General features: G+C 38.3%; 1 protein-coding gene across 4 annotated transcripts in view; it reads left to right on the top strand.

Moving 5' to 3' along the window:
• Positions 1-12,837, top strand: part of alkbh3 (alkB homolog 3, alpha-ketoglutaratedependent dioxygenase) — a 43,575-nt gene that overhangs the window by 3,892 nt on the left and 26,846 nt on the right. For 2 of the 4 annotated variants that reach the window (XM_022756094.1, XM_022756093.1), the window contains exons 7-10: positions 996-1,084; positions 1,359-1,568; positions 2,367-2,465; positions 7,713-7,855. In XM_022756094.1, the coding sequence (XP_022611815.1) occupies positions 996-1,084; positions 1,359-1,568; positions 2,367-2,465; positions 7,713-7,838 (524 nt within the window). In that variant the 3' untranslated portion in view covers positions 7,839-7,855. Of the gene's footprint in view, positions 1-995; positions 1,085-1,358; positions 1,569-2,366; positions 2,466-7,712; positions 9,756-12,837 lie in introns of those variants that run through there. The other 2 variants (XM_022756092.1, XM_022756091.1) reach the window with 1 other exon arrangement.

The following is a 12,837-nucleotide window of genomic DNA, read 5'->3' as shown; positions in this document are numbered from 1 at the left end:
TGTTTTGGTTCCACCATGTTCTCGTACCAGAGGGCTGGCCAAATTCACTAATGCCCCATAATTGATTCTTGGAACGATCGGTTTGTTTCTGATGAAAGAGAGATACACCAAGATCGACAGAGGAAGATTAGATTTAGATGTTTACCTTACCCTCTGCAAGAAATAGATTGTAGTGACGAGGCAGATTATTATTTTACATGTGTGTGTTAACATTTGAAAGGAATACAGCCAAACTGTGTCAGCCTTCTGCCTTACTTATAGTTGTCATTTAGCAGAAAAGAGGTAGCTATGAAAGCAGACTCAATCCATTCTCTTTTGAAGTCCAAATTGCCTTGACCCAGTTACTAATGCAATATAGAGATGGATCTGTGCACTTTTGTTCTATCATGAAAACTGTCCACAGCCACTGTTCTCTTTGAAGGAAAAAATTAACAGTGTATTTGAAGCCTGCAGGGGTTGAGTGTTTGATACTCAAAAAATGTATTTTAGGTGGGGTATCACTTCAAAAGGCTGCAACATGCATAGCCACTTTAAAAAAAACAAAAAAAAGCAGTCATCAGTCATTAAATCACCACCATATTCATTTTGAGACATCAGTACTGTCGCTGAATATCATCATAGATTTTGACTGAAATGCATCTGTAGCCTTGAGTATATAAATGTGTCATGTACTGAAAGTTAGTGTTGGCTGCTTGGTCATTTTTGTTTATATCGTTTTTTCTAATCAAAACCAGAAAAAGTTTGACTTTCGAACTTTGGATTACGACTTATTTCATTTGGTTAAAGTTATTTATTTAACTCTGATGCACTGAATAGTTTGCCACAGTTTTCTTTAAATGGGGAAAAAAATTAAAACATATTTATGATTCCCAAACGAAGGTATTGAAAAAGGTGTTGTGTGTTCGCTGAAACTCTCTGTGTGTGTGTGTGTGTGTGTGTGTGTGTGTGTGTGTGTGTGTGTGTGTGTGTGTGTGTGTGTGTGTGTGTTGGTCCAGGGGAGGCATATGAGGAGCCCAGGCTAACCTGCTGGTATGGGGAGTTGCCTTATACCTACGCTCGCTCCACCATGGCTGCTAACTCACAGGTTAGGTAAACATCATTATATCTGCAACAAGACTCAAAGGAGAAATGTGGTCACACAGCAGCCTCCACACATTTATTATACAGTAATATAAGTATCTGTTTCTTTGTTACTTCATTTCTTGTGACGCTTTTTCTTTTTTTTTTGAGTTTTGTTTAATTAATAAAAGGAGAATAACCAAGGTGACATATTTGCATTTGTTGTATCACCTTTTGTAGATTGTGTACTTCTATTTCCTTTTATCTTATTTTCATTCTCTCTTTTTTTTCCCTCACAGTGGCATCCGTTGCTGTTAACCCTTCGTGAGGCAGTGGAGCAGGCGAGTGGATGCAGATTCAACTCCCTGCTGTGTAACTTGTATCGGGACGGCCATGACAGCATTGGTTGGCACAGTGACGATGAGGCTTCCTTGGGTGACAAACCCACCATCGCTTCCATCAGTCTGGGGGATACCAGAGTGTTCAGCCTTCGCAAGCAGCCTCCACCGGTGAGATGATGGTAGAACATGGGAACTGGTTTTTCCTGCTCCAAATCTATGTCCATTTGTACATTAGGACCAGGTTACTTTATTACTTTATAAGTTTATTACATCTCTGAACTGTGAAAGTCTTAGCTTTATTTTCTTATACTACTCTTACACTTTATGGTTACAGAACCTGTATTCATTTTAAAATTCTTGTTTCATTATCTTTTTCCTCATTTTGGCCTTAAATCCAGCTCAGTGTTCATTAAAGGAGTTTTGCTATTACTACATAGCGATTTAGCATAAGCGGCTGTTTACTTACCAGTCTAGAAGAAACATTGCAAGTTCAGCATCAAACTTCATTCCATTACTCACCAATAGCTTTTATTCAGTTTGGTTGTTGTATTTTACTCACAGTCAAGGATGCTTCTTTTGTTTCTAACACACGCTTCTTAATAAAACAGACCTGCAGTGCAAGTCTTAATAAAAAGAGGAGGGTGTGTGTAGTAGAGTGTGGAACAGCAGCCAAAGTGAATTAGGGAAAACTGGACACAGAGGGACGTGTGTTTAGACTCAGCAGAGTATTTAGAGGCCTTTGTTTAATAGTCATCTATTATTTCAAGTGTTAAAGTATACACTTCTTAGGAGGCAGGCTTCATTAGTCACAATGTGCATGAGTTGTATTGACATGTAGTAGTGATTTGCAGGTAACAGAATGTGCCTTCAACATGTCATGTCACAGTACATTGTGTCAGGTGTGTTTCTTGTGTGTTGTTAGATGATTATAAATTGTGCTTTACCCTCTGTGTGTTTATGTGTTAGGAGGAGAGCGGTGACTACACCTACGTGGAGCGGATTCGGGTTCCTCTGAGTCACGGGACACTTCTGCTGATGGAAGGAGCCACACAGGACGATTGGCAGGTAGGCTTCACCAATCAAATCCAAGAGTCAGTGCAGGAAAAATGGCCATTCATAAAAGCATCAGCCAATGGCCACAGGGACGGATTATAATCAGGTGACAACTAAAGAATGGTTTTGGTTGCTTTTTCTTTTTTATTTTGGAAACATCTTTGTCACTAAGTTTTTGATTGCTGTGGTCACACCACATTTGCCAGAATTGTACTGTGTGTCTTGTATCTTGTGTTTTATGTTACTGTTACAAACGTCTTTTTTCTGTTTATACCAAACAAATCTGTGTATAAATCACATACCATGCTGTGCATCACATGATTTATCTCTAAATGTGTATACTTTCTGTTACCTGCCTGATTTTTTTTATTACAGCATTTTGGTTAAAAGTATTTGTTTTAAGAATCCTTGTAGTAGAATAGTAATGTAGTATATTCTTTGGCTGGGAGACTTACTAGAGCTCTAAGATGTCCTTAACTATTATTAAAACAGCAACCTTGACACAAACAATTACCTCAGTTAACCTTGGATATTTACAGTAAATGCACTGAAAACCCCATCTGCCTCCGTACAAGGTGAGGTCAGGTGAAGACTGAACTCACCTGCTCTGCTCCTGTGTGTGTTTGTTTGTGTGTTCCTTTAAGTGTAAATGGACTGCACTTATGTAGTGTTTTTTCTAGTCTTATTGACCCCTCAAAGCAACACAATGGAAGTCACATTCATCCACTCACACACACATTCATACTCTGCTTTTTCCTACACATATAAGTAAGTAAGTGCAAGTGCCTCTAATTGAACACGTGAGGGGGTTGACCTGTGTTCAAGAGACTCAGGTTCCTCCTCTGACTGACAGGCAGTGAGGATGGATGGAGCAGAGCTTCAGCATAATAAGAATCATTTGTTTTACTTTCAGGGACAGCGACTGGGTTTATATGAGTGGATGAAACAGGATGGAGAGTCTTTGTGTGTGTGATAGAGAGTGTGAGTGCGCAGTTGGTATCTGTTAGAGAGAACTGGGACACACTCCACAGTGAGAATATGTTGTATTACAATAGATTGAATTTCATGATCACTAAATGTTTTCAGCCTTTGGAACACTAGATAAACACTTCACTTGTCTAAAACAGGTCATACTATTTAGACTATTTTTATCTTTGTACAGTAAAAAAAGAAAGAAGGACATAAGCTCTGTCAGCACTTAAAGTCAAATAACAACAAAAACCAAGTGTAAAAACAAGACAAAAAAAAATCTATGTCAGTAAATATGTAATGTAGACAACTGAAAGGAAAGTAAGTGAGAAAAGATGGAGTGAAGGCAGGATGCCTCAGACACTTAGTTGTAGATGGGTAAAATCAGTAATATAGCGGAACTTCATTTCATTCCTAACTAAACTCCTTGTCCAATTAACAAATGTCATTGGGAAGATTATTAAAATTGTCATTTGCACATCAGGTGTCACATGAATAAACATAAGCAGTAAGGATTGAAAATAAAAAAACTTTTATGAGCATTTGGAAGAAAGAGAGGAGGTATTGTTTTGTAAAAATTTGAATGAGTAATTTAGCAGTAAAATAAAATTTTTCTGCAACATTTTCCTGCATTTCTGCAAGTACTAAACTATACTGTAACTATAGTACCAAAGCCAACTAAATGGATAAACTGTATTCTATACCTTATATTTTATTTTATAATTTTAATAAGTCATTTGTCAGACAAAAGTTGGCAATACCGTATATTGATGTAAGTATAGCACACATTAATACAATGTTTTAAGACAAAACTGTTAAGTAAACACATTCTATGAATGATGCCAAAGGATCACCACTTTTCTACAGATTGAGTGTGATTGTTCTCGTTTAACTTTTCATTAGTTATCACAGTGACTTCAGCTGAGAAATCATCTAATCTTCAATCAGTGATGGATTTGTTGTACTTTTACACCTTCACTGGTAGTCCAGGTGCTCAGTCCAAACATTTTACAGTGATTTCTGCTTCCAAAAGACCTGCAACATTGTAGAATACTCCCTTTGAAAAGTGTGAGATGTTATTACATTTAGTAAAAGAAGTACAACAGTTTGAATCCAAATTGACTCTTCATATGTACCCAATGAAGAGCCCGTTTGGGCTGTGTTGAAGCAGACAGTGTTGTGAATCTTTGGGAAGTATCAATAGAAAATAACAATGGCCCACAAATAGAGCCTTGTGGAACTCCACTTATTGTTTGTTCTGCAGGCAATGAACGTCAATGAATAGAAACATAATCTCTGAACATAAACAAACATTCCACGTAAACATACATACAACTTAATTATGAACTCACTGAGTACTTTATCAGGAACACCATACTAATCAGGGATGTTAATGATTAACCATTAACCGACAATAAGAATTTTGACCAATTAATACTATCAGTTAAACAATTAAAAAATATACATATATGAGAGACAATCGACCCTCATGGATAGTAATCCTTTTGACCGGTGGAAAGCTAATCAGATGCACCTCCTGAGGCTGGCCACTCGAGTGAGGTGCTATCTCTGCATTCCTGGGACATCGGTACCATCTGAGCAGGTCTCACAGTAAAAAGACTGACACCAGACTAACCCCACCGCATGTCGACATGTTATTTCTGAACAAAAACCAGTGGACAAGCTGTCCACTGTGCTGAGGACTGAGGTAGACCTGGCCTGTATATTTTATTTGAGGTCTGAAAAATGCGACTACGAATTTTCGATTTGTTCAGCTGTTGGCTGTTTTTGATCATTAATTAGCGTCGTGGTCGTGGTCGTGTAGGCTATTACGCCGTTTTTGCGCTTGTTAAAAAAAACCTTCTTATGAAGAAAAAACAAATATTTATATTATTCCATTCTAAAAAGTACATTTTGGTCTTGTCGGTAATGGTTAATGATCAGTTCGGTCAGAAAAAAAAATTCAAAATGAGCATCCCTAATACTAATACTGGGTAAGAACTCCCTTTAATCTCAAAACAGCCGACCTTCTTTGTGGCGTAGATTCCACCAGATGTTGAAACTTTCCTCTGAGACTCTGACGCACATTTAAGCTGCCAATGTCCTGTTCTACCTCATCCCAAAGGTGTTCTACTGGATTCAGATCTGGAGACTGGGGACTGAACTCATTGTCATGTTCATGAAATCAGAGATGATTTTTGCTTTGTGACATGGAGCATCATCCTGCTGGAAGTAGCCATTAGAAGGTGATGGACTGTGGCCATACCGGCATGAACATGATCAGCAAAAATACTCAGACAGGCTGTGGCATTCAGACGAAGACTGATTAGAACTAAGGGGCCCGAAGTGTGCCAAGAAAACATTCCCCACACCATCACACCACTTTAGTTCTTGGCTGACTGGAGTGGAACCTGATGTGGTCTTTTGCTGTTGTAGCTCATCCTCCTTAAGTTTCCATGTGTTGCATTCTGAGATGTTTTTCTGTTCACCACAGATGTAAGGAGTGGTTATCTGAGTTACTCTAAACTCTGATAGTCTGATGCTTGATAGATAGAGCCATTCTCCTCTTTTGGTTGAGAGATAGAAGTAGCAATATTATATATTTATATATAATTATATTTAAATATTATGCTAACAATATCTTGTGTTTAAAACAATAGCTCATCACACTAAAAAGTAAGTGAAAATTGAAAGAAGTGAGGGAAAAACAAAAGGGGATAGGGGGAATAAAGAGAGGGAGAACTACAAAGACAATGAAAGAGGTTTAAGCTTACAAGAAAAAGAGGAGAAGGTCACAGGTGTTTTATGGCGACACCTCCCTGAGTATCTTTACAAAGGTTTCATTTCTCCTTTAAAGATGTTGCCAGAGAGAGAAGATCACACCACCATTAATTCTCTCTCTGTCACCGCAGTCAAAGTCTGCCTAACAAAACCCCCCTGGCTCAGGCAGAGGGGTTTGGAAGTGAGTGCTAAATATTTAACTAAACCTGTCAATCCTGCTAAAGTACTTCACTTGTTTGAAAAGGGATACAGGGTTATTTCTGCCTGTTCCGGCCTCTTTCTTTTCACACCATGGTGGATAAGCAAACCCTTCACCTCCTTTTGAGATGAAGGTGAAGGAGTAGTGTGTGTGTGTGTGTGTGTGTGTGTGTGTGTGTGTGTGTGTGTGTGTGTGTGTGTGTGTGTGTGTGTGTGTGTGTGTGTGTGTGTGTGTGTGTGTGTGTTAGGGCACAAGATGCGCAAATGGAAAAACAAGACTACCATTCTTATGCAGAAGGTCTAGACAGAAATGAGTTGAGCTCTTGAGGTAAAACAAACGAACTCTGTGATATTCCACAAAACATTTTAGCACTGCTTTTGCAATGGGGAATACATTTGACTTTTAGCTCATATGTCAAAGGTTAAGAAAGTGGTGTTTGTTGTATGTCACATTTTCAGGCTGAACTTTGTATAGAGTGCAGAGGTCAGCTGCAAAACAAAAATACTATTGTGTTTTGGAAACTGATTTTCTTTCCTTGTGGTCTCATTTTTTGTTTTCTAATCTGATTGCATGTGTATATCAGTTAAATAGCAAATGCACTGGGATTATTTTATATTATTCTATATTTTGCTGCATAGATTAGAATATGTATTATGTCTAAACTCTATATATTATATTTTTATCCTGAATTGAAAATTGGTAATTAGTAAATGTTTTCATTGCAGTGAATACAGTATCAGATTCTTAAGACTGATAAAGATCATCCTGTACCTGTGTCACACACAAGCTTTTCTTCTTGATAAGAAATGATGATTTAATAACTGAGCAAGTTTTATTGATTATATTTGCTGCACTTCCTCATCTTTATGGTCCGGAGAGCTAATGACTAGAGATGTCATTCTTCAGCTAGTTACAGATAGTTACTTCGTAAAATCTCAAAAAATTATAATTTCCCAGAGCCCAAATTAGAATTTAAATACTGCTTATGTTGACTGCCCAACAGTTCTGAATCCAAAGATATTCAATATACTGTTGTATGTATTATATAAAGAAAAGCAGCAAATCCTGACATTTGAGAAGACCAGTGAATGTAGATGCCAATTAGTTAATTAATAATTCTGTCATTTGAGTAGTCAAAAGCATTTAGTAGTCACATACTCTTGCAGCTACTGCAGAACTAGTTTTGAGCAAGTCAATGAGCCATTACCTGATTTTGTGGATAAAGAACTGCACAGAAATACAAAAAAATACTTTAAAAATTAATTTAATAGAATACAAATTTACTGTGTCTGCTTCTCTGTTTCCACCAGCATCAAGTGGCTAAAGAGTACCATGACCGAGGCCCTCGCATCAACTTGACCTTTAGGACAATCTACCCAGAGCCGGAGGGCCACAGGCCAGGGACCAAGCTTCGCTTCACTGCCAAGCAACAGTAAACTCCCCTCAGAGTCAGGTACTTAAGGTTTAGGAAACACTGTGTCAGCATTTCAAACACCGATCCAGTCAGTGCTGGATCTGATGGCTGGAGTGTGAATGAGGCTTAAGATAATAAACGATGGAGAGGTTTTGCCAAACGTCATCGCCGTTCTCAGTGAGCTGGCGAGCAATTTCAACTGTTTGAGGCAAATCTTGCAAACACATCGAGTTACAGAGCATAGTGTGAACAACAGCCTCCTCCAACTTAAACAGGGAGATTTGTAGCTCTGCCTGAATTCACCTGTTGCATAAGTGAACCATAATAACACCTGAGTCGTGACCAGTGGTGATAATCAGATATCAGTGTTTTCAGAGAAGCTGAGCAGAAGAATGGGTGATAATGAGGGTTTAAGGCTTGATCAAATGTCAGCTCTGAATATTTATTCATTCAGCACAGACAGTTGTTTCATTTCAGACAGAAATATGATAAAATTGATAAAACCATGACTGACTTGCCACACTGCTTTTGTTGCCAACAGTAAAAGTTTGGTTTTTACTGGGAAGCTCACAGTCACTTAGATTGAAGTTTTTGGTTTTGTTTTGGTTTGGGTTTTCTGTCACCACTTTTTGTGACTGTGAATTTAAAGAAACTTTGGTCTTGTGGTTTTAGATATGTATGCACATCAATATTCACATGTCATGAAAAGTGTCTTTAAGAAAGGCAGTGTCCCGAGAGCTCACTGTATAGCAAGTCACTCTTGATGTGACTGTTGGTGAAATGCCGTAAAATGTAAAGGATTTCCTGCCCCGTTTGTCCAGGGGAGCTTTTGTTAAGAGCTGAGCTGCTATAAAAAGAGAAGGAACAAGTTGAATAGCCACTCAGGCCAATTACAGCTCCATCAGCACTAGAATTAGTTAATTGTCTTGTTGGACAAGGTTTGACCAGTTCCTCAAAGAAGTAGTAGAAGTTTTTTAAAGCCTCTGATATATAATGAACCTGAATCATTAAAGTTCAGTTTGGAGATAAAGGATGCATACTTATCTGTTTTTGTCAACATGGTTGCATTTCCAACTGCAAGATAAAATATATAATTGAAGATGGGGAGACAGTACAGTACTGCAGAGGCAAGATTACTTGCATCCCCATTCTAATTTGCAAGTTGCTTTTTTTTTTGATTGAATGAGTTGTGAAACAGCTGTTGTTTTTGTTTTGTTTGAAATGACTGAAGGAACATTTAATTAGTATAAAGTGGTAAATGGTCAGTCAGAACTGTCCCTTTATACTTTGTATATTGTAGTTTTTGACACTAATCAGTCCCGTATGTTGACTGACATCAGACTGACTGAGCCACCTGCACCTGTTTCAAGGTGGCTCTACTTCTAAAATTTTCATTAGAAAATCATTAGCTTTTTAATGGCTTCTGGAAAATATCACCTTGTAGACACAGAATTTGTGATGTTGCTTGTTTTATCTTTCTCTTAAAATTATGGCAAACTTGGTCAAAAATGGAAAAGGAAACAGAAAAATCCCACAGACATAAGACAATAAAGGAAACAGGTAAAAAGGGAACAGTTGTTGATGACACTAATAGAAAAGTTATCAACCCAATGAGCCATAATGTGGAGTGAAGATATTGAGTTTCAAGTAGATTTAAGGAACTGAATCCACACATGCCTCAATCTGGGAAATGTTCTGTGTTGGTTTTGTTCAGACATGATGTAACAAATAGGACAACAATATCCGAACAACTGGCAGATTAGCAGAGAAACTTTATATGGAAAAACAGCTTTTGGTTCCAACATGACATTGACATTTAGAAAAAAGGAAGTATATGTCTCAAGGGGCGAGAGAGACTACATTAACAGCCCACATGATTGTGTTTATTTTGTTACACTAAAGAGATGCATGTGTTCTCGATCGCTGTTGGTCTGAAATAAAAAATGTGTTCTTATTCTGTTTAAATCTTGTGTCCTATGTTCCAAAAAACGCATATTAATACATACACATATTAATTATTAGCAGCACGACACTTCATCAAAAATGTATTTGGGAAAGTTCAATTAAAATACCAGGTTGTGACAGGACATTTGTCATGATAATATACTGAAATCTGAGGATACTGTTTGCAAAATACAGTAAAGGGTTCACTTCAGGAGCCCTGAGAGCCAAGAGATTATGCAATCAATGTTGTTATTATACCCAAAGGATGTGATAACTTTGTTTAATGGAAAACAGTTTTGATCATTTCATGTTGTGGTTTTCTTAAAGTCATGTGCTACACGGCAGCCAGAACATTTTAAGGATAGTTATGTGTTTCTGGCCTTTTGGCTCACTTCAAGACACTGGATTTAAATTGAAACAATGAGGTTAAAGTGCTGACTCTCAGCTTTAAGGTTGTTTGACGATTTTCATATCCATGATGGGTGAACAGAGTAGAACTTTGTTCTATTATCTACTGTCATTTTTGTGAAAAGTACCCAATTTTTGAATAGAGAAAACATCCCAAAATCAGCAATAATTGAAGGTGGTTGTAATATAGATGCAACACAGCATAACCAGGGAACATAGATAGATGGATAGATAGATAGAGAGAGAGATACTTTATTTATCCCACATGGGAAATTCATGTGTCCATTAGCTCATTGTTGATAATAATGATAATAATAACATAATAATAAATAAATAAATAAACAGTAATAATTAGATTAGTCCACTTCCTTTGGCTGAGGTGTTGTATAGCCTGATGGCTGTGGGAACAAAGGATCTCCTGAACCTCTCTGTTCTGCAGCAAAGTGAGATGAGATGTTTGCAGCTGTAGCTGCTTCTCTGTCCTGCCAGAATGTTGTGGAGAGGATGGTTGGTATTGTCTAAGATGGCCTCCATCTTACATTGCATGCATCTCTCCACAATAGTCCTGAGTGAGTTCAGACTCCTGCCAAGCACAGACCTAGCCTTTTTGACCAGCTTGTCCAGTCTCAGTGTCTGCTGATGTCTAAGGGCCACAGACTTTGCTCATTCACTGCAAATATTTTGCAATATGATGACTTAAGTTAGGCTTGAATTTAATTGTTTCATTAGTTTTGAAAGCTAAATTACCAAGCAGGCAACCTCCAAGGCTGAAGAATGAAGCCAACACAGAAGTGCCAAAAACTGCAGTTCCTCTAATGACCACTTGAAGCTGGCTCCAGCCTATGGTCTCTATAGCTAATATCTCCCCTCGTTTTCCCACGAACTGTGCACCCATGCACCCAAGTCTTGGCTCCACACAGGCCCCACCTCTTTTCCCATTTTTGAATTAGCTCAGAGTGAGGGAGTCGGGCACTGCCAAGATGGCGATGGCAGAGCAGCTCCCTCTGAGCTTCAAAACCACTCTTCAGAAACCTGTGGGTGACATCACGGTGGCCACGTCCATCTTTATTTGCAGTCTGTGTATTACATATAACTTTGTAAAGCAATGCCCACTCTTCCAAGTAATTTAATCGAGTTTTGATGAAAACACCAAAGAGTCAGCAGCTTAACCTCAGTCATCGCTTCATTTCAAAGCGTTTCAGTATAGAGCTATCACAACAATGAATGTGTCACTGTCCTAATACTTTCTGGTATTCATGCCATCTGCTGGGATTGTTAGCCAATAATTTCACAAACACTTCTAGGATTATTTAATATACTGATAAAGTGACAGTGTATGTAGATTTTATTTTATTGCAAGCCCTTTTTAACACTCGCATTCTCAAATTTAAACCTCGCCACACTTACTCTCTCTCTGTCTTCTCACTGTCTCTCAAAAGGCTCATGCATAATGTTAAAGGATCATTGATGGCGTTGGCGTGAGAAAGTATGTGCAGTGACAATTCTCAGCAGACACAGCTAAAATTACAGGCTCATTGTGTGATTTTGTTGTTTGCATTGAGCTTCACTTTTCAGGATAATTAACAAGGAGAGATGGGATCATATATATTGAATATATAGACACATCACCCACTCCTCTGGGTGATTTCTGGTGTTATATAATATGTTAGTATTTTTAGACATTCGGTCACTGGACATGTAATATCAACTTGCTGGTGTAAGTCCATTCATTCCAGTCACCTTCTATGTAGTTTATTAATAGTTGTTTGTGTGGTATGGATTGCTCCAATCTGAGCGTTCATCATGGCGAAATGATCCTTTGGTAAATACATAGATAGGCTTGACTCAAGTGTTCGTTACCAGCTGCTGGGAAACAGGAAGCTTGTTTAGATATTGAAGCCTCATGTAATTTCATAGCACTATTCCTCAGAGGATATGGCAAGAATAAATTGCCCTGCAGTTGCAATAAAAGCTTTGTACATGGGAGCTCTAACAGCCAAGAGTGGTGCAAGAAGCTTCATGAGACCCAAGACTGAAGATCATTGCATGATGATACAATAACCTTGACACCTGAGAAAGAATCACTCCCCTGATGAAGCCTCTTGGATGACCAGCAAAAAGATTGATTTTGCTGTACCATAACTGCCTTAAGGGGGCTATTTGTAAGTTTTGCTATTGCTACATAGCGAGCATTAGCATTAGCAGCTGCTTGCTTCCCAGTCTAGAAGAAACATTGTGGGTTCAGCATCAAACTTCATTCCTTTACTCACCAACAGCTGTCTCCAGAGGTGGAAAGCAACGCCAATGTTAACGCTTGTCTCTATCACGTCTTTTCTTCTACTGAAGTTAGCATGCTAACCAGTTAGCCCTGGCCCATCTTGTCACTTTCCAATAGCGACTCACTATAGCCTCCAATCTGCCCTGAAGACGTAGCGCTGCTCAGGGGGTATAGTATAACCTCTTGTCTTGTAAACACAACGATGGCCAAAGCGCTTGTCAAGTGACAGAAACCGCGTTTGGCAGCAGAGAAAACTTAAACAAATAGCCCCTTTTAATAAAATATGATATTTTAGAGTTGTCTCATCTTATGTTTGGGCTAGATCCTCAAAACCTGCCAACTTTAAAAACTTTAACCTTCAAAATCTTTGAAATGTAAATGCAGAATTTCC

The sequence above is a fragment of the Seriola dumerili genome, unplaced genomic scaffold, assembly GCF_002260705.1.
Source record: "Seriola dumerili isolate Sdu_G_001 unplaced genomic scaffold, Sdu_1.0 BDQW01000242.1, whole genome shotgun sequence".
Lineage (NCBI taxonomy): Eukaryota > Metazoa > Chordata > Actinopteri > Carangiformes > Carangidae > Seriola > Seriola dumerili.
Note: the sequence above shows the minus strand (reverse complement) of the source record. Positions and strands in the feature narration are given on the sequence as shown.